Here is a 27694-nt window from a genome sequence, read left to right as displayed (position 1 = left end):
GCCAGACTTGCCCATGTTCCCTGAGTATTGGTTGTGGATGACCTAATCATGCCAGAATCCCATCTCCTTCATCAAAATCCCTCCCCAGAATAAGTCTCAACCAGCTCTACCCTCAAGCTTTCTCAAGGGAAGAAAGAGAAATGGACTGCTCAAGATGTTTAAGGCCTCAGGGAAGAAAACTCCTTTCTTCTCCTCTGTAAAATGATAAATTAAGATCTCTTCTAGCCCACAAGGTGCACGATTCCTGAGATCCCTGGCCTATCAGTGATGCCAGGTGTTGGGACGGGCAGCTAGCATCGAAGTAAGAGCTTTGGGCAGTAGGAATAGCCCATCCAGGTGCCTGAGGATTCTTGTGGTTAGCATCAACCAATTTAAGATCCCCTCCTGGAGAAGCAGATTAAGTCTTTAATGGATGGCAGTGGATGGACAGCCCCGTGCTTAGCACATCGATGCTTGATGAACGGCACTCCTTTGTCCTACCACTCGCTGGAATGTCTTGCTCTTGGCACAGGTTTTTTAGTTCGGTTCAGTAAATTGGCCAATCAGTCCATGGAGTTTCAAGTTCACAAGCACACCCCATTCCCACCCCATTCTCATCCCCTCCGTAATTTAGGCATTTTCCAAACCTGAGCTTTCCCTTCAGGCTCCTGTACAAGCAGGAGGGAAGACATCTCAAAATGAGATGTGAAATGGATGAATTTTAAAAAATATTACTCTAAGCAAAAGAAGCCAGTCACAAAAGACCACATATTCCATGGTTCCATCTATATGAAATGTCCAGAATAGGCAAATCCGTAGAGACAGAAAGTAGATTAGTGGTGCCCAGATCAGTGACTGCTAACGGGCCCAAGGTTTCTTTTTGGGGTGATGAAAATGTTTTGGAATTAAATATCTGGAATTAGACTATACTTACAACTCTGAATATATTAAAAACCACTGAATTGTACACTTTAAAAGGGTGAATTTTATGGAACCTAGATTATATCTCAAAAATTGTTATTAAAGAATGCAAAAAAAATGGCATTATAATAATGGAAAGAATTCTAGGGAAGGGAAAGGACTTGAATTTCAGTCCCCAGTGGCTGTGTGGTCTTAAGCAGATTGCTCAACCTCTCTGCATCTCAGATTTACCAACTATCAAGTTAGGATGTTATCTCACTGTAAACCTTTCAGGCTAATTATGAGAATCCTACTGGAAGGAATTCAAGGTTACATTCAAGGACTCTCTCAGTCTGAGGAAATTGTGTGCGAAGTAACCTAGGCTGACACCTGGGCCGGTCCTCAGAAGCGAGTTCAGATAGTAGATGAATCAACTCCTGGCGAGCATTCTGGCAGGTTTCTCCTTTTAGGATTCCTAAAGGTGGTTATACGGACAGCATTTTTCACTGTCTTGTGTCTCACAAGAAAACAGCCTGTTTCTACATCTTGTGGGGAAGGAAGCTCAGCCCGTGGGACATTAAGTAACTTCTTTAAAGTTACCAAGCACGGGGAGCCAGGAACATGGGTGCTCTCTCTTCCAATGGAGCTGAGTGCCCTTCTCACTCAAGTACTAAAAACAGGGGTTGGGGTCTTTCTGCATAGCGTGCTAATAAACCTTTGCCAGATTTGGGCATTAGAACCGAAGTCATTCAATCATTCTAGAAGTTTGAAAGAAAAAAGAAAGTGAGGGAGAAAGGGTGAGAGGGAGGGATGGAGGAGGAGAGAGAGAAAGAGGGCGGCAGGCAGGCAAGAAGGAAAGAAGCAAGCAAGGGTGGAGAGAGAGGGAGAAAGGGAGGAAGCAGGCTGCAGATCCAGATCCTTTTTGTTTCCGGAATATATAAGGTAAGATTTCCTTTCCAAAGTTCAAAGGAAATGGTGTGTTTTGTTTTCATACTCTGTTCCATTTTTCACTTGGGAAAACTCCCCAGCTTTGAAGCCTCTCTGTTTAAACTCATTAGGAAAACCATCAATGATGGAAGCTTTCATGAAATTGTAGCGGGAGGAATTAGTGTTATGGGAGTGCTGGATCAATCTTCAAACATTTTATCTACGGAGATGGGAGGTCCACATTGGCTGCTTGTTCAGCTGGAAAGTTAACATAAACAAATGCTTCACTTACTGGAGAGTCCGAGGGACTAATGTCACTTGAGATTTACTCTCCAAATACTTCCTCAGCAGCCAGCTCTGCCTGCCACCTGAAAAAGATGGATGCTTCTTGGGGACCAACTGAACAAAGTGGCAAAATCTCTCGCCCCGAAGAGAGAGGTGTTCTTTTAGTGGCCTGCTGGAATGGAGGTGGTGATATTGACATGCACTGCACGGAATCTTTTCCTGTGTAGTTCATAGCTTGATCGAGTTGGACACGGAAACCTTTAGAGCAGGGCTGTGTTAACATCTGAGGATATCTTTCTTGGCATCTGAATCTTTTTGATTTTAAAGTTTTACAACCGGTGGGGGTCTCCTTAGCAAAATTCAAATAGAGTGATTAGTTTGGGACTTGTTTCTTCGCTTCGTTCTTAGAGGACAGTCCGTAGCTCGTGTGATTGATTCAAAATGGATTTGAGGGTGAGAAAGTAAGGACTGCAGGTGGGATCCAGGAGATGACAGGAGAGAAGAGGTAGGAGAAAAAAAGATATGGGGCAGACAGGGGACAATGGAAGATGATCAGCTACTACTGGTGCTCTTAACAAAACTGTTCTGGGAAAAAATGTTAGAAAATGTCTTTGTGCCTACGGTATAAGACAGATTAAGTAAGTTATGATCTGAATGTCTGTAAAGGAGGAAGACTCAACATTTTTATTTTTCGGACATGAATCATATAGGTGTGCATGCAAAAATAGGCAAAAATGTAAAAAGATACACACATATGTAGATATGCCATTGTGTGTGTATCTGGGTGCACACACGTGCATATGTGCACCTTAAATAAATGAATCCATGTATAAAGGAACTGTGATATAATAATATTGATTAGCAGAACTAACCCTGCTTCCTGCCAAGTCTACCCCAAGGACAAACTAGAGCCTATTATTTTAAATTGTGGTGAAATTCAGCAGTGCATACACACAAGAAAAGATAGTGCAAATGGGAAGCTAACCACAGCCTCACAGTGGATTACTGACTGTTCTGGGGACATCAGGTCCTCACTTGCTATCCCTTATTTAGCTCATGAGAAAATAAGGCATAAAATTAACCTTTCCAAGGCATGGAACCATCCCTGCCCAACTTAATGGGCAACTAACTAATCCAAAAGGAAAACAGCCATTACTTATACAGCTATAATGTAGATGCAACATGGCATATAAATCAGTAACTCTTGTATTGCAAAACAGACAAATAGATTAATGCATGTTGCAAAGGATGGGTGAAGAGATCGATTAGGTTACTGATTCAGACCATGAACTTTCTCTCAATATACTGTATTTAACTTTTAAATAAGGTTTAGGAGAACCTGTAACATTTTGCTCACTGACAGAGCTATATTTTACTTAGGGCAGAAATTGGCTAGTCTATAAAAATTAAATTATGCCCCTTTCACTGTATCTAGTCAAGAGGAAAAACTCTAATTACAAGATTGCACTGTCAAACAAATGCAAATTCACATTCTTTATATCCTGGCTTAAAAATTCATATGGGGGGAACTTCTCTTCTGAAATGAGAATCAATATTTGAAATATTTTTCGGAGTGCAGTGATAAGAGCAAAAGAAATGTCATTATCAAGGGCGCTGGTAAGTAGAAGCTAACTCATTAAGAGCAGAACTTGTGAGAACAAGTCATTTGTTATGCAAACATTTAAATATCAATTAGTAAGTACAGTGAAAGAAGGCTTTCCTTCGCCCACAGCCCAGTGCCTTATTACTCCAGAAATGACCAAGGGAAAAAAGAGCAGCGGGAAATAATCTCCGCACCTAATAGGAATGCCACTCTGGGGAATAGGTAAAGGTTAATTTTAAATGTACTTCCCAACTGAAAATTAAATGTACCTGCCTCAAAATTCATAAGAGCTGAGTTTGCAGACTTAATTCAAAAAGGACTAACTAAAGGCCTGAGCATATTGCATCGCTGGTATTTTTTTGGAAAGAGAATGCCTTTCATCACTGCTTAATGTCAAACTTGCTTGGTTCATTAAAATCTCTTAGTCTGTTAAAACCATGCTTTTCCTAGACCTATGAAAAATGCCAGTCCATACACCACTAGGCTTCAAAAATCCTACTGGTTGGTTCTCATATTCATTTAATATCCATTTTGTGGCCTGTCCAATCACCCAGTTCACTAAGCCTTTAAGGTGAATATGGTGGACATGAAGACCATCTAAATCTTTAGCACTCTGCCTGAATTCTCTTTTCAGGCAAACCTGGTGGCAGGTTTTACTATATAAGGTGCTGGCTCAGGAAAGCGGGTGCCTCTTGGTAATAGCTGGTGGATGTGGACCAGGTGTGTAACTTTTCTGGCCCTGGTCTCCCTCCTCTAGAACCCAAGTCAGTCCAGACTCAGGGCGCCCCAGAGTCACTTGGGGAGCTTCAAAAGGACCCATGCGGAGTATTTCACAGACTTAGTGAACTGGCTTGCTTCTTCAAGGGTGAGGGGAGGCATGTGGATCTCAACAAAACTTCCAGGATGATTCTGATCTGCAACCTTAACTCTGAGTCACTGGGCCCTTTCAGCTCTAATGCACTAAGTTTCTCAGAACAGTCGGTTACTGATCCAATGAAAATAATTCTGACTTTGGTTCTTAATAGTAGCATGTAACAGGTGTGACTTTTTTTTCCCCCCAGAGTGGAAAAACTAACCCTGCAGAATTAAATGCTGGGGGATTGAGGCCTGGGGGAAGAAGGGGTGCAAAAGAAGACTACCAGATTTCATGAGCTGCTCCACAGAGAGCACCCAAGAAAGGACCTGCTGCGCAGGGCATGCACACTCTTAGGACTGTGATGATTGCACTACCTGTGGTCATGTCAAGGTCAAATCTTAGTTTGGCTCTCCCATCCCTGCCAGCACGAAGGGGGTTAAGAGTCACTTACATTGACTGGTCTCACCACTGCAAGGGGATGAAAATGGAAGTGCCTTGGGAGTAGCACCCCCCCAGACATTGCTCTTTTGACGCAGGAATGTGCATTTGGCTGACTTCTACTGAATTCAGGCTTAGAAGGTGTGTCCCTCCCCTTCTAACAGAATTTTCCTTGGAGTCCGTCAACTGTTTCTGTTTTTCAGACTTCACAATTGGGGTTGCTTTATTATTTCACCCACTGTCCACCCTCTGGCCTCTGACATATGGCTGGAGGAGCCTAGTTTGGAGAGAAGGTGCCCATCTTGATCCAATGAAGAGCAACTTCAGGCCGGGCGCTTAGAGACTGGGTGCTAAAGGTTCCCGTAGATAGGATCGGCATTATAATGCCTGCTCTGCCTTTTTTACAACATTATTTGGAGGAGAGAATAAAGGAAGAGGAAAAACAGCACTTGGAAAATGGAGTGTGTGGTCTTTATCTTACATATACTTCCAGAGAGGAAGAAATATCTCTCTGAAAAAGGGCACCTCATTTGGCTGTAGTTTGGTTCATATCTTTTTCTCTCCTTGTCTCAACCATATCCCAGCTGATAAAACATGAAACCCAGATAAGCAGTAGCCTAGAGGATCCCAAGGAAGTTCCTAATGTGTCCACAGTTTATCCTTATTTTTTTTCTGGCTCTAAACTACCGCCTGGAAGAAAGCTGCAAATATTTGAAAACAAAAACAAAAAACACTGAAGAGTTCAGAATGATTCCAACTGAAATCACATAAGTTCCTCTGGTAAGAAGGCAAATTTTTGCTCAGGTAAAATGCTCAGGAATGAAACACAAGGAAAAAAGAAACAACTCATCAAAATCATAGCTATCAATCTTAGCTACAGTATCGTCACTAAATTTTGTTTGGCTCTTGTAATAGCCCGAATCCCAGGACAAATGACAAAACAATGCATGCTGCTTTTCTTGGGACAAGTTATTCTTGAGAGCAATTAGGTCTCAGACTTCCCCAAAGAGCGATTTTGGTGGAAAGAAACCACACCTAATGACCTATAAGGAACAGCTTTTAAAACTGCCCAAGCACACCGCGTCACGGCACAGTGATGAGCTGGCTCTCTGCTCCTCCAATATCCCTGTGCTTGGCAACAGGGCATTTCCAGGCCCCTCTCTGACAAGAAACTACTTTTCCAAGACGCTGCCTTGAAAACTGGAGCCATTCATTTGCTAGTGGATTAAGAGAATCACTTCACAGATTTAATCCCTTCAACCAAAAGCTCTGTGGGCCCCACAGTTCAGCAAACTCAAGGGGGGGGGCAGCACTTTGGTTAAATCCACATCAGTCACCACATGATGCTATTGCCCCTTTTTTTATTATCCTGAAAAGGGCAAGGTCTCCCTTGATGGGTTTGACCTTGGAACTGAAGCTAGAGTTCCACCCATTCCCCCCAAGTTTCAGGTGCACTTGTAGGGGACTCTGACTTCTGGTAAGACTACTGGGAGGGGCTGGGGAGGTCCAGGTCAGGGAGAAGACTCTGGTCAGCTGGAGTAAGTGAGGTTTGCTCTCCCAAGACCCCCTTCTCTGCATAGAGCCCTGCACCTCTCATCAGCCAGCCAGCAGCTAAGCTTGTGGGGCTGGGAACTACATTCCTTTGAACAATCTTGGCAATTTGTGCCAGGAATTTGATGCAGTAGCTCTGAAATTAAATAAAGATCCTGTAGTGTTCTTCTAAGAAATATGGCGTGGCTCTATGACAAAACACATTTTTCAAGCTCTGACCTCTGGGAACTCCAACTAGCTTCATATTTCAGGCTGACACTGCTCACAGGCTACTGTCTAGTTGCCCAAGCAGAGCTGGTTATCCATATATTTTCCAGCCTCCTGATCAGCTTTTAGCAGAGGGAGGTGAGGGGGGTAAATAAAGAGAGGAGAGCCACTACTTTAAATGCACTTCCCCTCCTGAGTCCCTTGGGGAGAAGCCCTGGTAATTAACTCTAATGAGATTAAAGTAACTTGGAACTCTTCATTTTGCCAGCACTGTAAATCTGTGATAACCAGTGTGTGTGTATTAAATCAAAGTCCGTCCCTTTTCCTGTAATGTAATGCCCCCCCCATCCCCCAACTCCTACCCCTGGCCGAGGCTGGAGAGGGGTGGGGGCTACCGGGTTCTTACCCGCACTTTGCTCCATCACTTCTTTCTGACACATGTCTTGAACATTGACCGTGCAATTCACGATGAACTCGGGGGAGGAGCAGTCGTTGTTCAGCTGGAATTCTTCACACTGATAACACTGGATTTGCAGCGCAAAGCCTGTGGGGACAGACGCAGTCGGGGTCAGATCCAGCCCCCACAGAGACCACACCGGAAACCGCGACCCTCCTCGGCCCCAGCCAGCCACGGATCCCGACCCCTGGCGTTCTTGGGCTCGGCGACCCGGGGGTCTCCACGTAAGGCGGCTGTGGCTGAAGCCGGCAGGGGGCGGCGCGGACACCGAGGGTCCCGCAGGATTCCGTTCAGTTCTGCCTGAGACCCCTGGACCAAATGTCCAGAAATAAAGCGCCCGTCCTACACCGCACCTGGCCTTTCCCCCACGGAAGTTGAAAGGACGGGTACACAAGTAGCTCCAGAGACAAGCTTCAGCTCCAATCTACAGCACAGGATTTGCCTAATTGTTAATTGGTTACAAATTGCTTAATTACTATTTTGGCACCATTCGCGATTGCATTCGCAGACGCCTTTTTAGTTTTAATTTTTGTCGTCAGCGTTCCTGTGCTGTGGCTCCGAGGCTCCCCACGCGACCACCCAGGAACCCAGGAGGCAGTGCCGGGCGCCAAGTGCTGAAGCGCCGCGAGTCCCCGGCCTTTCTTCGGGACAGTCCCCGCAGCAGCAGAGGGGACCACAGCGTGTACAAGGGGCGTGTGTGTGTGTGTGTCTGTGTGCGCGCGCGCACCCCGAGCCGCGACACAACCACCATTTCTTCCTGGCTTTCAGGGCAACCGTTTGGCTAGGGTCTCCGGTCGGAGTCCCAGCTCTGCAGCGCTCCTTCGAGAGCCGTTCGCTTAACGGCGAGGAGCGAGACATTTTCGCACCTCTCATCGCCCGAGCCTGGCTGCTCTGCTCGGATCCAGGAGCTCCTGTCTAGACCTAACTCCTCATGCTCCCGGACAGACAAGCCCCGGACCCCGCGCTTTCTCCCATCTCCACGACGGTTGCGCTCTGAGCGCGGCAACTCAGCTCCGGAGCGCCCCGGCTACAGGCTGCCCCGCGCGCCGCTCACCTGTCGGCGGCGCCACTCCCACGGGTTCCTGGAAACGCCGGGTAACTTGGCGGGGTCAGGGGCTTCATCGCCCCCTCCCCCTCCGCGAGGCCCCAGCACCGCTCAGACCCTCCCTCCTCCCCAGCTCTGCTTGCTCTCCCAACCGCGCTAGCCCGAGCATCTGCAGCTCGAGTCCCGCAAATCCGCCGCTCCCGCCTCTCCTCCTGCAGCGCGGGACTTGGAGACTTTCCCATCCAGCGCCTCTGGGCACCAAGACCAGTCGCCGCCGCCAAACTCCCGCTGGGCAACCCCTGCGCAGCGCGGGCCCGGAGGTGGGTGCCCGGGGGGGGGGGGGGCGAAGGGGCGGGCGGGTAGGTGGGGTGTGCGCGCCTGGCGGGGCTGCCGGCCTTTTCGTTTTCTTACCTTGAAGCAAGAACAATCCGCAAAAAGTTGCTGCGATGCCGAGGACCCACATCCTCCCGGAGCCGCGGAGCCGGGAGAGGGCAGGCGCATCAGAGGCGGCGACCGCGGCGGAAGCTGCCCGGGTCGCAGCGGCTGTGGCTGCCGAGGCTGCTGGGGCCCGCGCTCCTGCCGCCGAGGCCACCGCCGCCGCCAAGAGGAGCCGCAGGTGCCGCCGGCGGCGCCAGCATCGCCCGTGCCCGGGCTCCCGGCTGCGGGTCGCCGCTCCTCCCGCTGGCGCTCCCGGGCAGAGCGCGGCGGCTCCGGAGTTGGCGGCTGAGAACTGGAGGAACTACTGGCGAGCCGGAGCACCCAAAAAAAGTCTCGTCTCTTCTCCCCACCTCCCACTCCAGGCACCACGTGACGGCTGCCGAGTTGGGGTGGGGGTGGCGGGCGAGGAAGGCTGGGACTGTCTTTCCACGTCCCCACCCCCTTCCTATCGCCCTCGTCTCCCGCCTCCGCACGTCCCCAGGACAGGGACGCCAGGGGGAGAGGGAGAGTGTAGTTTCCCGAGGTTGGGAGGCTGGGGATTGGGAAAGCGCGAGGAGGGCGCAGCAGGTGCCGCGGGGAGTGGCCGGGCGCTGACTGCGGGACCTGCGAAGTGGGGTCGAAAGACTGCGTGCTCAGCTGGGCCCTGCGTTCCCCGGGGCTGTCCGTTCGGCTGAGGTTGCTGCGAGGCTGGCAGCGGGAGCCCCGAGCCGGGGACGGCTGGCTGGAAGGGGACGTGCTCGCGTGCGCCTGGCGAAGTTGCACACCTGCAGGCTCCCTGGGGGGGTCGGTGCAGCTGCGCCTTTTTGTTTTTCTCCTCCGAGAAGCCCCTGGTTCATGACCAGGCTTGGCTTCAGCTGCGGCAGGGCGGGCGGGGTGTGGTGAAGACCCTGCTCTGACGCGCGCGTGTGCCCCGGGCAGCCCTCCTTCCCCTGCCAGCGCGCACAGCTGGAGGGTGCAGTGACACCGCGACGGTAGCCTAGCCTAGGACCGGGCGGTCCCCGGGGACAACTGTCGCGAGTTCCCACCAGAAAGCAAATCGGGGTGAAGAAGGGAATTGCTGTCCTCTATCCCGTTTCTTCAAAAGGCCGGGCATCTTCATCGCCTCAAAGTCACGGGTTATTAGTACATACTCCCGTGTCCTCTCTCAGTCTCAGGCTGCCCGGGGTCCCTCTTTTAAGTCCCCGCCCCATTCCCCCGTCTCAGTCAAGCGACCCACCTTGAGTGCTCCCGGGACACCACGGTGCTAAGTTCGCCTTCCTTGGAGCTGAGCCTTGCAGCAGGTGGTGCGGGAGCCTCTGCGCCCCCACTCTCAATCCCGCACATTGCCACCCCTGTCCCCTCAGTCCTTGGGGAGAATCCTGTGGAAAGAGCTTCATAAGCTTTGCCTCTCTTCACCCTCGTGCGCTTGGGCCACCCCCTGAAGGAAGCTCTCTCAGGCCAGGCCGCTGATTATTTATTTCCCCATCCTGCCAGCACAGTAGGTCTGGAAATAGGCTTAAATGACTTTCTTGTAATTCCTTTGCAGAGATCGTTCCAGATCTGCCTCAGGCTCCTTCTCTCCCTTTGTCCCCCCCCCCCCTTTCATTTCTAGTTGGTTAACCCCTTGGGGAGACTGAATGCTTTGACCATTACCTGCTTGTCTGCAGACTCTGATCTTAACAATTGGCTGAATTACTATCTCTGGAGGAAAGGGGCCAGTTTATTTATTCCTTCCGGGAATTGATTGTTGTAGCATGTGTGAGATTCAAATAACTGGGCCAAAGGGTTCTTGAACAAGTCCTTTTAAGATTTCAGAGGGTGCAACTGTGATACGACTTTTATTCAGAAATGAAACAAGAATTTTTAAAAGTCTGAAAGACAATGATACTTTACATAATTTTCATTTAAGATAACAAAATTCAATATAACAAATTGCACAAATTAACCAAATAACACTGGTTATACAACGCTCTTTTAACAAACAAGTGTGTACTGAAGTAACCAGATAGATCCTAAAAATTTTTCTATTAGGCCTAGTTTACAAGCTCCTGTACAAAAGCAATTATAAATAGTTCACATCTAGAAAAAATACAAATAACCTTTAAAATAGAATTTATCCTCACATATAAACAGGCTTTGTAGGGGAAAAAAAGGATCTTAAAAAGTAAGATTTCTTTTTTGTAGCACCAACCATTCATTTTATTTTTTAAAAAGTGAACGTTATAGATAGGAATTTGCTTTCATTTCTAGATTGCCCAGATTTTAATCGAAAGAGCAGGAAGATAAAAAATCAACAAATGCTGTTGAGAATTATGGAGAAGCACTAAGTAGAAGAGGATGTAAGGAAATGTTTGGAGGGAAAACCTGCAGTTGAAAATAGAATTAGGTCACTTCTGATCCACTTCCCTTCCCATCAGTGTCACACTTTGAGTACCTGTTACATTTTTCAGTGGAAGCAGAATTAACACTTACTACTGGAACCTGAATCTCTCTGGCAACAATTTTGAAATAGCACTGGAATTAACGTTCATATCACGTTGAGATTGTGAGTTGGAGATAACCACGAGCCCTCTGGTTTTTGGCGGGGCTGGGTTTTAGCGTTACGGAGTGTTCCCGCAAACAACTTGAGTACTAGGACAGTGAAGTCTACAAACACCTTCGCTGGAATTTTTAAAAAATATATTATCAACTTCTAACACTTAGTACGTCATTTCAAGAGCATGGCACGGATTCAATTTATTGCTGTCTTTTTTTTTTTCTACAAATATAATTTCTTTTCCAAAAATTTACAACTTCTGTACAAGTATTCAAAAAAAAAGTGCAAAATTAAGACTTCTGTATTGTGGGTGTGTTTACATTTCATCCTCGTGACACACAACAAATGGAGCCTATCTTTATTGCCCTGTCAGAGAAGGAAGCTCCCATGGGTTGCTTGCTGTGAATCTGACAATGCAGTCTCTGGTGTTGCCAGGGTTTACTGGTGCTGTCTCTATTCCCCTCCACACACACCCCTGTTGCTTAAGTGCTCCATTTTTCAGCTCACTAAGGAAAAAAAAGGTCCTTTATACATCATTTGAACCCTGACTTGCACAAGAAGAGAAGCTATCGTATAAAGAATCACTCAGTGATTCCAAATTGTCTACCCCAGGCCTCTCTGAGCTACTCAGAGATGCCTCTTCATTTTTTTCTTTTTCTTCCTTTTGTCCTTCAACCTTGTTCAGAGAGTTCTTCTCGCTTTCTAACAAAATCACAGTTTTGCTGTTATATTTATTGAATGACTCCAGGGAAATTTTAGATAATCTATTCTCAGTATCTTCTTTTGTTTCTTCAACTTGTTTCAATTTCTGTAATAAAAAGACGAAAATATTAGAGACATATTTCTTTGGAAAATCAAGTTATTCTATCCAATATTCAATTATTGTCTGCATAACGTGCAGTTTAAAGGGATAGAGAGAACCTACAAGTCTTTAACAACCTTCTAGTATAATTAAAGGTAATAATAAAGCCAATTTGAGGGATAAATCAAGACTTTAATCATTTTACTGAGATAAATAGGTCCCGATTTGCAAACCAGTGAAGTGCCACTTAATTTCATTTTAAATGGATCTACTCAAAATCTGTTCAGGTAAAGTGCCTTATATGTCTTCACCAAAGTTTCAAACTCCTCTCTTTTCTTACTAAGTATTATTAGTTGTCTTGTTTCTAGATATGGATAGGGATTGAATTTCAGCCAGAAATTGGGATTGTACAGGGGGAAAAAGGCATACAATCCCTTAAATTGCCTTGAAATTTCAATACCTGTTAGACTTGTCAGAAGCATTGTCATCTTTCTGTTTTGTCCCTTTACAAGTCTTAAGATATTTGCAAGTGATCTCCAGGTCTGTGGGTATAGACTCCAGAAAGCCCAAGGGCTTAAAAAAAACATAGTACTGCTTCTGCCCATTAGTAACCTCTCCCCTCCAGGAGGCTCCAGCAAGACCAATTACTGGATGTCTCTAGGACTTTCTAGAACACTGCAGTCATATTCAATTATTCAATTATTGTAGGTAAACTCTGTAAACCAATGCATTTCCTAGCTCCTTTTCCTCTTTTGGGCAAAAATTCTATCCAAACACCAGGAGGAAGTAGGGACAGGGGCTTAGAAGTAATAATAGCTACCATTTATTAAGCATCCACCATATAAAACTCACTGAATATATTTTCTTTAGAAGCATTTCACAGGGGACTTGCAAGTTACACATCCTCATTTTAAAGACGAAAACAAGGCTCAGAGTGACAGAGTTATTTGCCCAAGGTCACACAGCAAGTGACAGAGAACAGGATTTGAATTCCAGGCTGGCTGCCTTTCATGCTTTTGTTCCTACTAAACCGTGCTTTTATGTAATAAAAGACAAGATGTCTTTTTTTTCCCACCCAAATATTCTACTTAAATAACTTGCCAAACCATCTCTATTGCTACCGTCCCAGACTCTGACAAAAGCAATTCTGTTCTCCAACCCGTCCCCCACGTTGTTATGCTGGATGCACAAAGGTACAATGAGGGAACTGTTTTGATCCAGGGAACAACACACATCCAGGGAACAACATCAGAATCAAGCCTCTGATTCTCATATGCTAAATATTTAATAGGAAGAGAAAAGAAAAAGATATGGCAGTGGATGGCCCTGGTGTCCCAAGAGCAGACTGAGACACAGTTTCTCTTTCCATTATGGAAATGACACAATTCTGTAGAAATATTTAAAAATCATCCTTGAAGTGGTGCTTACTGCATTATACAATTAACATACAGGAGCATTACTCACAGAGTTCATTTTCAAACTCAAATGGCTGCCTTGAAACCAGAAGCTTGAAACAAGCTAAGGAACAGATTTCTAGGTGCTTCCAGAAAAGTGGCTCCATAATTAGGTATAACACCATGCAAAAGCCCCTTTTCATACCATGCCAATTTTTAGACTTAAAAAAAAAAAGACTTATTTATTTGAGAGAGTGAGCACAAGCCACAGGGGCAGGGAGAGGGAAAGAGTATCTCAAGCAGGCTCCACGGAGAGTGTGGAGCCCGACACGGGGAGTGTGGAGCTCGACTCGGGGCTCGATCTCACACCCTGAGATCACAACCTGAGCCGAAATCAAGAGTCAGAGGCTTAACCCACTGTGCCACCCAGGCGCTGCTCCTAGGCATTTTTAATAAAGAGTTATATATAGTACAATACTAAAAATACCCAGAGAGCAGGAAATGCTTTGATGTACCAAATGCCGGTAAATAAAGATGTTTATTGCAATTTTCTCCCTGCCTGAATATCTTCTCCCTTTTTCTTTATTCAAGACCCATGAGCATTTTCCTTGCCTATTTCTGGTCATAAATGGATCTCACATTCATTCCATAAATACTAGAGAAGCTAGCATGATGCAGATGGAAGGTGTTGGTGTTGAGGAGAGCAGAATAAAATCGGGTCAGGTGTGGCCAGGCGAGACGTTGGGGCTCTGGAGGCAGACACACCTGAGCTTTGCCCTTTTATTGGCTGTATGAGTACCCTTGCGTTCCCTTCCTCGGGTGTAAAATGGTGATAAGACACACCTTGATTTCAGGATTGTTGGAATTAGTCAAAATAAAACACCTTGGGACCCAACACAAAGTAGTAGGTGCTCAATAAATGGTACAATAAATAATAATCAGGCAGGATTCTTATTCTGGACAGTGTTTTTGAAATTGCCCTCCAGGCTAGCAGCATCAGCATTATGGGGGAGCTTGTTAGAAATGCAAATTCTTTTTTTTTTTTTTTAAAGATTTTATTTATTTATTTGACAGACACAGCGAGAGAAGGAACACAAGCAGGGGGAGTGGGAGAGGGAGAAGTAGACTCCCCGCTGAGCAGGGAGCCCGATGTGGGGCTCGATCCCAGGACCCCGGGATCATGACCTGAGCCGAAGGCAGATGCCCAACGACTGAGCCACCCAGGCGCCCCAGAAATGCAAATTCTTGAGCCCTACCCAGACTTTTCTACATCAGAAATGCTGAGTGAGGCCCAGCAAATGTTTTTAACAAGCTCCCCGGGTGATTCTGATACATTCGAAAATTTGACAATCACCTTGTTGGGAAGAACTGGTAGTCCGGGAAGGAAGACAGATGATAACTATAATTGAGTGTATTGAGGTACAGATGAGGAAGGAGTTGTTTACCATTAAAACACCCACTGTGGGGGTGCCTGGGTGGCTCAGTCGGTTAAGTGTTTCCCTTTGGCTCAGTTCATGATCCCGGGGTCCTGGGATGGAGCCCCATGTCAGGCTCCTTGCTCAGCGGGGAGCCTGCTTCTCACTCTGCTCCCTGCTCATGCTCTCTGTCACTATCTCTGTCTCTCTCAAATAAATAAATAAAATCTTAAAACACCCACTGTGTTGGACATAAATAGTGTGCCAACGTTTTCCAAATGTTTCATGCTTGTTGGTTTGTTTCTTCAGTCGATTATAACAAAGGCCTATGGAGGTGATGAAAAGGAAGGAATGGCCCAATAAGAAAGATCACATGGCCTTCTCAGTCTTGCTTTTATTTTCACAGTATTTAGTGAAAGGTGGGCACAGAGATATTTTTTGACTCTAAGAACAACATCAGTGCAAGAGGGACCGATACAACCACCTGGCATTTAGCCTCAGTGTTGGGGAACAATAGGGAGTGGTGAGGACGGGGGTCAGCTCAAGTGCCTGTTCTAGAGACAGGAGCAGCTTATTGCCGCCATGCACTAACTTGGGTCCAGAGCTATTGATTTTAAAGAGGAGGCCATCAACCTAGAACAGTGTTTGCTTATGTTTCAGATCCTCTGATGTTTAATTAATTTGCTTATATTAAGAGAAAAAAAAACAAAAACAACAGCCCCAAACCCCCCTGTATCTGTCAAATTGCAGTCTTTACGTTTTTTGAACTTCTGAGGTAGAGATTATGCTTGAACTTCTGAGGTAGAGATCATGTTTTATCCATTTATGTCCTGCCTGACCTCCTCATCCTCCTTCCCCGACCAGCTTTCTCCCTAAAGGCTTTGCCCCTTGCTCAGTCATCAGTAAATTCTCAGCGGAGACTTGATAGGTTCAACCCTGTCTAGCATCAGCAGGGTCCCAACTGTTGGCTTTGCCAGGGGTCCTGACAGCTAAGAATAAAAGCACTAAAGCAGCTTACTTCCCTGCCTCCAATTAGAAGCATAGCAAGCTGGCCTCAACATTGTCAGATCTTGGGTGTTCTAAAAATTTTGAAGTCCTGTAACATTTACATGTAAGATACAAGGAGGGCTCCAGGTCACAGAGTAGTGAGCTAGCGATGTATCTGTCGAGTGGTAACAAAACAGGGCACGTTAGTTTGCAGCCACTGTACGTGAATGTGCTCTGCAAACTCATCATGGTAATAACAGTCAGCATTTAATTGAGAGCCTGTTCCACGCAGACACTCTGCTAAGCACGATGCACGGATTATGTTTTCAGCCTCACATCAGTTCTGTGGGGCTGGGTGTCATTAGTATCTCCATTTGGAGCCAATCGAGGCTTGGGGAGGTGAAGTCACTTGTTTAAGGGCACGAGGCAGTATGTGGTGGCGTCTGGGGTTGGCCCTGGGGAAGTCTGCCTGCAGAGGCCACGCTCTTCCCCTCAACCCCTGAAAAGAGCTTTACGAATACCAGCCACTGTTAAATCTCTCAGAGGAGCATCTGAAGGAAGGATCACAGACTACCACCAATGTTCATGAGAAAAAGCCCAGGAAAGATCAGTGTTCGACAAGGATGTGGAGGTTCCCTAGGACGCCCTCATTTCCTTCATATATTATGCCTCCTCGGAATTACGATAAAATTCATAGACTACATTTGTCACCTATAGGTGGCAATGGTTGTACAGTTCACTTTTTAGTGGGGCTTTCGAATGCACTTGGGAACAAGGGAGGGCTGAACAGCGCAGGCGAAAATATATTTTCCTGTTTCAAATACATAACGTTGCCATATTCTTAAAATATTTTCCTGCCTTTAGTGTCACCACAGTGTTCTGAGTGATATCTCAAGCAAGTAGATAGTGACATAGTTTGCAGAAATCCCCTGGAATGAATTATACCTCAATTAATTTAATTCCTTGTAGTCAAACTTTAATCAATCAATCAATCAAACCAATCCACTATGTGACTGGCTTTGTGTGAATAACCGGGTGATCTTGATTCTCAGAGGGGGTTCCACAGAGGAGGGGGCTCCTGGAATGATTCTGACAAGGGAAGAGGATGGAGATATATAGTAAGTGAGGGGAGGGCATTCCATGGAGTTCCTGCTGCATTTGTATACCGTTCTGTGTCCACTTTAGGTCCAGGAGCTGCTCAAATAGTCTATGTGAAGGTGCTATTGCCCTTTTGGATTCTATAATGGACAGAATCACGTAAAGACAGAAACACACATCAAGAGGTACCCATCATAAGGGGTTCTAAGAACCCAACCAGACTCGTTCAGACTCAGTACGTGGGTTATCAATCATACATAGCTTTTATTTCCAGAGAGCTTTGCCATCCAAGATTTCACTTCCAGTCTTATATCAGTCTGGAAGGTAAGGGAGGCTGGTGTGGGCTGTCCTCTCCATGGGGTATTTACAGAATCTGTCATTCATACAAATTCAAATTCAGGGGAAATTAGACCTGGAAGCTCAGTTTCCTGATTTTCAACACAAAAATGCATACCATTTTTTTTCCACAGTCAACAATGATCATGGAGTAGAGATTCTGCCTAGACCAATATCCTGAACACTAGGAAGGATGAAATTGAAGGTGATATGGGCCCTTGCCATAAGGAAAAGGCAGGGAGAATGATATAAGGTGATAGAGAAAAACTCAAGTGATAAACCAGAAAAAAAAATATATGGTTGATGGTATCAACTTCAAAGAGATACATGTTATACGTGGATAGCCAGACACTCTTGCCCATAGGGGAGAAACCAATAGGAAATTCATGAAATTGTGTAATGAATCAGTGTTTTGTGATGAAGGCTACTCTTTAATTCTTTCAAACAAGTTTCCATCTGTTGATTATATCTTGAAAATATCGGTGAATATGTCTACTGTAAGATGTCAGAAAGAGATTCAAATCTTCTTGTGAAATTCAAGTGCAGCATCGTTCCTCCGCTGGGCATTAATACTTACAAAGAGGATGGCATTTTGAGCACAAATTAATGTAAACAGTATCTTCATCAACATAGTCTTGTTTCCCTATTGCTATATTCACTGCCAATCAGTTCAAGAAGACACGTGGTAGGAAAATAGCTACATTTACAAAGTGCTCGTACTATGTGTCAGGTACTGGGTTGAATGCATTGAAGTAATTATCTCATTTAATGCTTATCATTCCCCATTATGTGTATAAATGGGAAAATACAGAGTGGAGAGGTGTACATACTATGCACACACACCTGGTTAGTAAGTTAGGGAGTCAGGATTTAAGCAGAAGTAGTCTGACTACAGAATTTGGGATCTTAATCACTTTGCACTAGACCAAGGTATTTGGAAACCAGTGTTTAGTTCCCTGGAATTGTGTTAATTAGCTGTGTGACCCCTCTATACCTTAGTTTCTTTACATTAAAGTTTTTAGTATTTTCCTGCTCTATAAAGCTCTGTGACTCTAAAATATTCTTAGTTGGGTGTCTTCTGTGCATCTATTATTGGCACAATAAATAGCTCTCTTCCCCACCTTAGTTCTGACCAAACTGAAGAATAAGATAAAAGAAAAAGGCTGGTGGGAGAATAAAATATTGGCTTTATTAATGAGAAAGCTTACATTGGGAGATGAGGTTTCTAACTGCGAAGAAGTGAGTTTCCTAGTACTCATCCTAGAAATAGGCCTGGTAACTGGCAGCCCTGGGCTGGGGGCAAGTGTCTTCCCATAAAGCCTCTAGCGTAATGGAACAAGACAGAATATATGCTTCTCACAGCCAGCCTGACTCCAGAGAAAGGGTGCGAAGAGCAGAAGGTGGGTTTAACATCCCCCGTTCTCCTCCTAGAGTTGCCAATTACATAAGCCATCTCTCCTCCTTCACAGGAGAAGTGAATGGGGGGTGGTTACAGAGATGCTAGGAGTGTTCCCTAGGGAGTTCCCCCCCCACACACACACATCTGAAAATAAGCACATGAAATTGGGAAGAAGTGTCCCCACCATGCCCCCTACCCCCACCCAACCTTTTTCATTATGTATGATGATGCAGATTTTAACTAAATAGTCATAAATGCACTAAGGCCAAGAAGATGCAGAAATTAACCCTTGGGGGGAAATCAAGTTTATGAATGTTCTGCCACTTAGTTGTCATGAAAAATAATTTTTAAAAGGTGCAAAAAACCTCATAGACGGCAGTGAGTGGGTTGGGCAGAGAAACCTCTTCGTGGGCAAGGAAATAGGAGTGAGGTGATTTAGTGGATGTGAAAGACAGAGGAGCTGCCAGGTGGATGCAGATAAATCTAAAAGAGGAGACAGTCTGGCTAGTCCTGGATGTTGGGTTCAAGTTGAAAGTGTGATTTCCTTTCCTGATGAGCCAATCTTGGGCACTGGAAGGATGGATTCAGGGCAGAGTTTTGTGTTATGCTCTTCTTGTGGGGATGGGGAAGAGGTATTTTAATCCTGGGTTTCTTAGTTGAAGTTCTGTGCACTTTGCAAAGTCTACGTTAAGTGATATTTGCTGGGGGAAGGACAATCTCAAGGGAAAAGATGCAGCTGAAGTCATTTCTCTTTCCTCAGAGGCACTAATCTCTCCGCTAATGCCACCTCTTACTGTATTCCTGGCAGAGCTAGTTTCTGAGTGAGACATAAAAATAGATAGAATGACCTTTGCTGAACACTAGAGACCCTCCAGACTTTTCTCAAGAGTTGTGGTGTTAACCCTGTTAACTGGGTCAAATTCCAACCCGGATAATTACTTTCTTCTGGTGCTCAGTTCCTTTTATTACCTCAACTGGACACATTACTCTTCAGTTGCCCTTCTGAAAAATTAATGTGACGGATCGGTAATAGAGAACCACTCTCTCCATCCAACCACTGGTCGGGAGATGCGATTCAGCACTTGAGGGCACTCTGTTTCCTTACTGGGTCCTGAAGATTCTTCAGTATCTCCAGGGCAAACTGGTTTTATTAGGTGAAAGAGTAATTTTCAGCTGAGATGTGTTTTTATGACTATATTACTAACTATATTGCTGTCTTTTACCAGGATCAATGACTTTTAGTGACCTCTGCTGGAACCCCTGAACCCAGAGGGAAAAAAGTGAGCTTACTTTTTGGAGGAAAAAAAAAAAAAAAGCAAGCAGCAAGGTCAGTAAAGGAAGGAAACAGGGTGGGTAAAAAATAATATACCTTGTAGAAAGGAAAAGAACTCAGCTCAGAGATAAACAATGGCCCCAAGGACATTTAAAAACTAGATCCAAAGGGCAGTAGGAAAGAGAAGTCATTTTATCACAGAGATTGGAAATGCTCCCATATATGAAAAATGAGGGAAGATGTGGGACCAGGCATGTCACTGGGAAGAGAAAATAGGAGCACAAAGAAAATCACAAATGTAGCTCATGGCAGGTGAAGGCATTTGGGAAGACGAAAGGCATGTAATGATAAGTCTGGGTAAAACTGTTGCAGGAACATGCAAAGGACACATCTGTGAGTTCTGCAAACTCTAACATTAGTGCTGTCACTTGAAATGCCCATTTGAAAACATGTTTTTTCATTTTTGTTTTCCAGGTTGTGGATGAATCTACAATTCTAATTTAAAATGTAGGCTGGTCACCTTAAGTAATGCGTCAGATGCAATCAATATTGTTCAATTTCTCCAAAAGTAGAATCTGCACTGTTTTAAAGCCACCTAGCATCGGGAAAACAAGGCAGCTCATTGATACCAGCTTGTGTAATTAGCCTAACTAAATGGAACATGCTTATCTGTGTTCTTAGATTCCCTTTTCTTCTTCCAGCACAATATTAACTAAAATTTTATTCAAGAATGAGAATTGAGCAAGTGCTGGGCTGGGAACTTCTAAATCTGCTCATTTTAGTGTCAGGGTTAATGGTTCCAGCTGATGAGAATGGAGGCATCAAGCCTTTCTGTCTTTAATTTGTAGGCACTGTTATGAATAAAAATAAATACATATGCTACTCACTTGACTTAAAAGATTGATCAGACTTTTTTCTTTGACTAACCCTTCCATCACTTCATGTCTTAAATTTGATACCTATCTGTCCAGCAACTGGGCCATGTCTGGCTTAGATGTCAGTGTGTGTCCAGCATAAAGAGCCCATGAACTTTGTCAGAGGAAAATACAGCATGAAGGGACCATCTGTGTATTCCAGTGCCATACAGCTGGGTTTGTTTCACTTTGGAGTGATAGATTTGGGGTTCCTCTTACAAGAACAAAAGTACACTTATTTGGAGGATCAGATGACTGTAAAAAGGTTATACTATTTTTTCCCCCCATGGAAGTTCTCCTTCCAAAGAAAGATCTCCAATACCATCATAATGCTGGTCATCATCAAAGTGTGTCTGGAAGCGCTAAGTTTTTATTATGATGCATGCTGTGAGCGCCAAAGCCAGGGAGAAACATTTCATGTTATTCATTAACCTATAAAGAGGCAACCTGAAATTACTTCTAATGGAGTTTGGTAGACCATTTAAGGGTCACAGTACACTATGGCACCCAACCTATTAGGCACTTTACAACAGCCAATAGAGTCCAATGGGACTGCAAGGTAAGGTTCATCCAGAAACACAGATATTTGCAGATATTAGAATGTTCACTCTCTTTGTGTTTAAACTATTCATCTCCGAATGCAATCCATGTTACAGTTTTAGGGCTGATCAGCCTTTACTTCGGATGTAGTTATTCCCCAAGGATATGTGACATAGTGAGTCCTGGAGCCAGGGCAACTCAGAATCAGCACCGATTTATTGATCCTTGTTCTAGAGAGAAGATTCCTTGGTGAGAATTTTTCTGAAGATTTAGGCACATTGAGCTTTCCATTCTGTGTCATATTCTAGTTTATTGTGACAATTGTAAAGATACCCTTATTCCTCATTACCTAGTAAGCACGGGGGGGTTCTAGGACGGAAGGATGTGCTAGTTGGGAGAATGCCAGTGGAAATCTGCTTTCATTCTGGATTCTATCCCTTGCTCTGCCACAGTATGACTATGACACTCATTACTTCAACTCTGTACCCAGATCTTAATGAATATTTATATAGAGATTATGCTGCTCTTGCCATGTCATTTATTTATTTACCTATTTACTCAACAGATATTTATTCAGCATCTACTATGTTCTAGATAGTATTCTAGACACGGGGGGTTAGAGTGGTATATGAGACAAAAGCTACTGCTCACATGGAATATACATTTAAAAAATTCTTTAGGGGCGCCTGGGTGGCTCAGTCGGTTAAGCATCTGCCTTCGGCTCAGGTCATGATCCCAGGGTCCTGGGATCGAGCCCCGCATCGGGCTCCCTGCTCGGCGGGGAGCCAGCTTCTCCCTCTCTGCTGCTCCCCCTGCTTGTGCTCTATCCCTCTCTCTCTCTCAAATAAATAATAAAATCTTAAAAAAAAATTAAAAAAAATTCTTTAATATGATATCAATATAGAACAAAGCTTCAGATATTTTAGGAGATGAATCCTTGAGAAATGAGTTGGAATAATCTATCCAGCCTGCTCTTTGGTTCTAATAATGGCACTTAGAACACACACATCTTGTCAATCTCAAAGTTGTGGATATGCCCCTTTTGCCCCAATTCTGTTTTTGAATTAATGCCCTCGACTTGCTTAGCTTCTTTTGGTCTTCCATTCTTCATCTGTAACAGCATTTGGGCAAATGTTTCTCGTAGGTTAACTAATTACTATTTCCATTCACCTTTCTTAACCTCTCTGGCCCTAGTTATCTCTTAAATTCAACATGCTTAAATGAGAATTTTTTCTCTTTCCTCTAATTCCATGTTGCTGCCAATAATAACCAAGTTTTAGAATTTGATCCTTTTTTTTTTTTTAGTTATTCAGAGCTGCTCATTCTGTTTCTATAATAACTCACCCACAGGATCTTTTTTTTCTCTGAATTCCTGGCCTAAACAGCCAGTCTGTCCATTTGACTCAGATATAGGCTATTTTCATATCAATGTCCCACTTCTCAATTAGATCACACACTTCTTGAAGCCGTGGACGAATTTTATCCTGCTTCCTTTCTCAGATTCTTGACACTATATCTTGTATCTCTTGGAGATGATATTCACTGCATATCAATAAAAGCAGTCCCTATTAGATCTGCTTTCACTACATCATTTCCTCTGGAGCTCAGAGACTTGACCGAGTTTTCTGTCATGTCTGCTTTTCCATGACGAAGAGACATTTAAAATAAGGTATCACCCGACGTGTGATAGCACAGCCCCGACATACCAGCAGTGGTACGTCCTCTCGGATCCCAGGTTAGCATCCAGAACCAGGGCGACCTTGGCATTAATGGACGTCTGACTATGGTCTACTTTGGCAAAAGCAATTTCCTATCTTTGTCAAGAGCAGAGACAGCGTGCACTCACACACTATGGCCATCCTGGTCGGGCAGCTCTGCGCTGAGTCATCCCCTTTCTTCGGCACCCCCCAGTGGGCGTGGCCAGCAGTTGAGTGAGGCGTCAGCTGCCTGGAAGTCCAGGAACAATAGCCAAGACAATGAACCTTCTCAGGGGGTGAAACGTTATTAAAAAGAGCAAGCCCATGATAGATGGCACAGACACTGGCTCTGTCCTTTTCTTAAGTGCTTCCTTCAGCCGGCCTCACCTCATCTGAGCCAAGTGGCGAGCAGTGTGCTCAAATTTAGTTTCTTATCTCCTTAAGACAGGGGTGGGGGGGAGGTTGGTGAGGTGATGACATGACAGTGATGACATTCTTAGGGGCGGCAACAAGGCTGACTGTGCAGGCGATAAACTCACCAATATTACTGGGTATATCAAATCATGAAATTAAACCATAGGGAGATTAAATTAGAGGTGACTTAGTACAAAATTCTAGTACTGGGCAGCACGCAATGCTTTTTGTTCTCTCTCTGCCACCTGTAATATATTCAGTTGGCAAACTGACTACTGCATTATAAAAGGTATTCTCTTCATAAGCCACCTAGGCTGGCTCAATGCTACTTTATGAGGTTTAATTCAGCTATCCACTACAATAAAAAATAAACTTTATTTTTGTCTCACATGCACAGAACAATTTAATTTTTAAAGTGATGTAAAAGCCAAAGGCGCCTTGCTCCAAACGAAGCATGTTTGCCCCACACAGCTGCATAAACACAACGCGATCACGGTGAGAATTAAATGTGGATCAACAAAATCAATAGTTAATTGTGTGACTCAGGGTCTTTCATTTCAGATCCAATCTGTAAAGAAGGTCCAGGGGATGTTTGTTTTGATTTTCTTAAGACATTATTTAAAACCTTTCTGTCAGGCAGAAGAGTTTACCAGGTCTTCACATCATTTCCCTAACTTATCTGGCTTGTGAGCAGTCAAGGTTGTACTGACCGTTGGGCCTCTCCAGTCTCCACCTTCAAGTTCAGTGTCTTTATCAGCCAAGCTGCCCCATTCGGGGTATCTGGCTGGCACTAATGCCAGACGAACTTCATTGCAGAAAACAGCCCACCATAGTAGGTGTCTCAGTACCAGATGTGGCTGCATTAGTTGTACTGTGAACTACCTTTTGGTCTATTTCACCACTACCCACAGCGTATAGCAGTTAGATGGCCACCTTTGCCCCCGCCCGCATCGGTACAATATTTTGTGCTGTGAAGATGCACGATTTTGTGACATGGCAAGAACATGTGAGTTGAGCCTGTATGGACAGATATGCTATCTGTTCCAACAATCTAACAGGGACCAGTGGGAAGGGGTGCGGCTTGAATAGAACCTACAAAAAGTCATCCAATCTCATTAGCCCAAATGGATGAGAAGGGAAGGGGGGCGGGCAGGCCTCCTTTGCAAAGGGAATAGCACAATAACATCCAGAAGACCACAGGGGTAACAGATGGACCGCCTTGACCCTTGTTATATTACGGCAGAGCTAAAAATGTAATGTTTGAACTTCTTTTCCCTTTAAAGTGTAACCTTTCATATAATACGTTAAGCCTTGCTCGCTCTTACATATTGTTAGAAGCCTTCATCCATTTTGGGGACTGAAGGCAAAATAATTCTTGATATAATGAATCATTTTTCTTTTTCCAGCTTGTCCAGAAATCCCATGATTATTTTGCTGTTGCAGACAATGACCTTCTCAAAGGAGGCCTATCAAACGTTCAAGATAAATAATGAGAGGGTCTCTTTTTCCTGCCTCAAGGAAAAAATTGCACGGAGGGAAGATGTTTGTGAAAGCCTCAATATGTTCATTCCAGGAAGGGCAGCAGCATGCTCCAAGTGAAACGGAGAAGTGCACGTATTTCTGTGCCACCAGCACCCCCATTCAGCAGGCCTCCCAGCAGCGTCCTTGGAGGGACCTTGGGGCAGCCACCTCAGCTCTTCCCCCGGTAACGCGGGAATCAAGTGATTCCCTGGTGACAGGCAGAGCGTATTTTAAGCCTCTTGACTTGAGAGCAAGTTAACTAAAGGAAAGGAAGCTCTGGTTAATGCCTTCTTCCAATGATATAGAAAAACATCATTCAGATTTAGTAGGTCCAGGAGCTAAGATTCATCATAAAGAACTCCCCCCTTCCTCCCACATCCCCATCTTCCCACCAAGCAGCAGGTACTCAAAGGGTGAAAGGAGCCTTTGTTTTCTCTCCCCATGGAAGCAAGGCCTTACAAACTAGGTAGAGAGCTGCAGTTGAAATAGCAACTTTCCTATGATTCGAGCACTTTGGGGATGAATGGGAATATAGGCCAGCTTCTCGGGGGCAAGGGTCATCTGTCTACCCTTCTGTGGCTCCTGTAGTTAAGTCTCTGTGGACAGCTGAAGACCCAGACCTTAACTTCAGGAGTAGGTAGAAGACCTTCCCCTATATGCCTCTCAGTCTCCTTCATATCTTTTGTCGAAATTCCTCCCTTTCTCCATAGATGGCTGAGGGATGGCCTGGTTCTAGACCAGGGGAAGAAAATTCATTGTCGAAGGACAGGAACTGATATAACGACAAATGCATGGGTGGTGTGAGTGGGTAGTGGGGACTGTGGTGAACGGCAGAGCACCCCCTCACCTCAGATAAATAAATAAATCTTTAAAAAAAAAGTTTTCACAATGAAGATCCTGTGAATTTCCATAGACTTGCATTGCACCTGTCACTGCCTGGCATACCACTTCCTTCTATCATTTTTTTTTTTTTAATGTACAGGATTTAGGTCAATATCTAGGAATATGGCAGGTCCAGTAGTCTGTGTTTTTTCCATGTCAAAACGAAAAGCCAGTGATGAACTAGAAAGACATTTCAAAGATACAGGGTTCCCTATGGAAAGGGGAAGAAGAACAGGGAGGAGAGAAAGAAAGTTCTCTATTCCCAGGCAAGCTCAGGAATCAATGTGTTCAACCAGGCAGTATCCAGTGGCAACGTAGGGGCAAGGGTAAAAAAGCAATCTCAAAAGTAATCAGGACACAAATGATCCAGGGCTTTAAAGATAAAATCGAAACCGCTCAGCAACACCTTGAAAACAAGCCAGTAAGCATGCAGATAAGTATCAAGCACATTATTTAGCTAGCCAGCTGAGGATGGCAACCGGCTGAATTCTGAGCCCAGGCAGTTAGTATCTCTGTGTTCTGGCTCACATATCTTCCTCTCTCCAGAATGTCCTCCCCACCTTTCCATGCCTGCCAATACCCACTCATCTCTGGAGACTTGGACAGAGGAAAATATCCTATGAATTCTTTTCTGGCCAGAGCCTTGACCACTGTCCCTTCATTCCCTGTGCAGACGTTATCATGGCATCATTACCCTTGGCTGTGTATAGTGGAGGCCATGGCTCAGTCTCCCGTGGAAGCTATGACCCTCTTTATCTTTTCATTGTGCCCAGAACATCCCTGGACATAGGAGGTCCAGAAATGTTAGTGAAATAAAGGCAGGGTGCTAATTATATTTCTTATTTACTGGTCATCTTTCTTTCTTTTCTATAACATTTCCTTATCTTTTACCTAATGCCCTTTATTGCCTTTGAAAATGATTGAGCCCCAAGGATAAGATGCTGTACTGTCTGGTAGGGAACATTCATTTATTTCCGGAGGGGTAGTTGATGGTCTAATCACCCAGAAGACACTTACGTTTCCTTTTTTTAGAAAGTGGAGACAGTAACTTCCCCAGTAAGTAAACAGGAAAGTAGATTTTGACTTTGGAAAAGTTTAATTAACATACAATTTTCAAGGAGCATTTCTATTGCCACAAACCAAGCTCCTTGAGATAACCAGCACTAAGGACCTCAAGGTTACAGATGAAAACATATGAAATAAGTGAGGATTATATCATCTAGCAATTGGAAAACTGAATATGTCAGTGAGGCTTTTTAAGTATCCAAATAGTTTAATGTAGCAGAGAAAAAAAATCCTCATTGTGCACAAAATGAGGGAATTGCCTCAGAATGAAGTTTTGAGAATACTGTTAATTTCAAGAATACTGATGTCCTTGGGGCGCCTGGGTGGCTCAGTCAGTTAAGCGGCTGCTTTCGGCTCAGGTCATGATCCTGGGGTCTTGGGATCGAGCCCCACATCCGGCTCCCTGCTCAGCGGATAGCCTGTTTCTCCCTCTCCATCTGCCTGTCACTCTGCCTACTTGTGCTCTCTCTCTGTCAAATAAATAAATAAAATCTTAAACAACAACAACAAAAAGAATACCAATGTCCTTAAAGAATACAAGAGATTTTGGAGAGCCCTGGAGTGACCGCATCCCTTAGATGCAGGACGGAGTGACACCCTAGGGTCACCTCAGGAGCTGCTTGGCCTGGGCTGTGTTCCTAGACACACACAGAGTGAAATGCCATGCCACAGAAGCAGACCAATGTCATGGATAGCAATTTTTCACACATCAGAACTAGCGTCGGCTACAGTAGAGTGGATGGGGGATAATTCTCT

At 44.7% G+C, this 27694-nt stretch overlaps 2 protein-coding genes across 5 annotated transcripts in view; both read right to left on the bottom strand.

Annotated features, from left to right (window-relative positions):
* LYPD1 (LY6/PLAUR domain containing 1) overlaps positions 1-10356 on the bottom strand; it is an 83572-nt gene extending 73216 nt beyond the window's left edge. Inside the window, exons 1-3 of one of the 4 annotated variants that reach the window (XM_035008160.1) lie at positions 9903-10356; positions 7153-7290; positions 1707-2174 (exon numbers count right to left, since the gene is read on the bottom strand). In XM_035008160.1, the coding sequence (XP_034864051.1) occupies positions 2095-2174; positions 7153-7290; positions 9903-10062 (378 nt within the window). In that variant the 5' untranslated portion in view covers positions 10063-10356 and the 3' untranslated portion in view covers positions 1707-2094. Of the gene's footprint in view, positions 1-1706; positions 2175-7152; positions 7291-8659; positions 9267-9902 lie in introns of those variants that run through there. The other 3 variants (XM_035008161.1, XM_035008158.1, XM_035008159.1) reach the window with 3 other exon arrangements.
* A 1535-nt stretch (positions 10357-11891) lies between these two features.
* The window catches only part of NCKAP5 (NCK associated protein 5), an 824104-nt gene continuing 808301 nt past the window's right edge, over positions 11892-27694 (bottom strand). The window contains exon 19 of the mRNA XM_035008156.1: positions 11892-12009. Coding sequence (XP_034864047.1) covers positions 11993-12009 — 17 coding nt within the window. The 3' untranslated portion in view covers positions 11892-11992. The remainder of the gene's footprint in view (positions 12010-27694) is intronic.

Source organism: Mirounga leonina, unplaced genomic scaffold, assembly GCF_011800145.1.
Source record: "Mirounga leonina isolate KUSES-001 unplaced genomic scaffold, KU_Mleo_1.0 Mir_151, whole genome shotgun sequence".
NCBI lineage: Eukaryota > Metazoa > Chordata > Mammalia > Carnivora > Phocidae > Mirounga > Mirounga leonina.
This window is presented reverse-complemented; position numbering and strand designations above follow the sequence as displayed.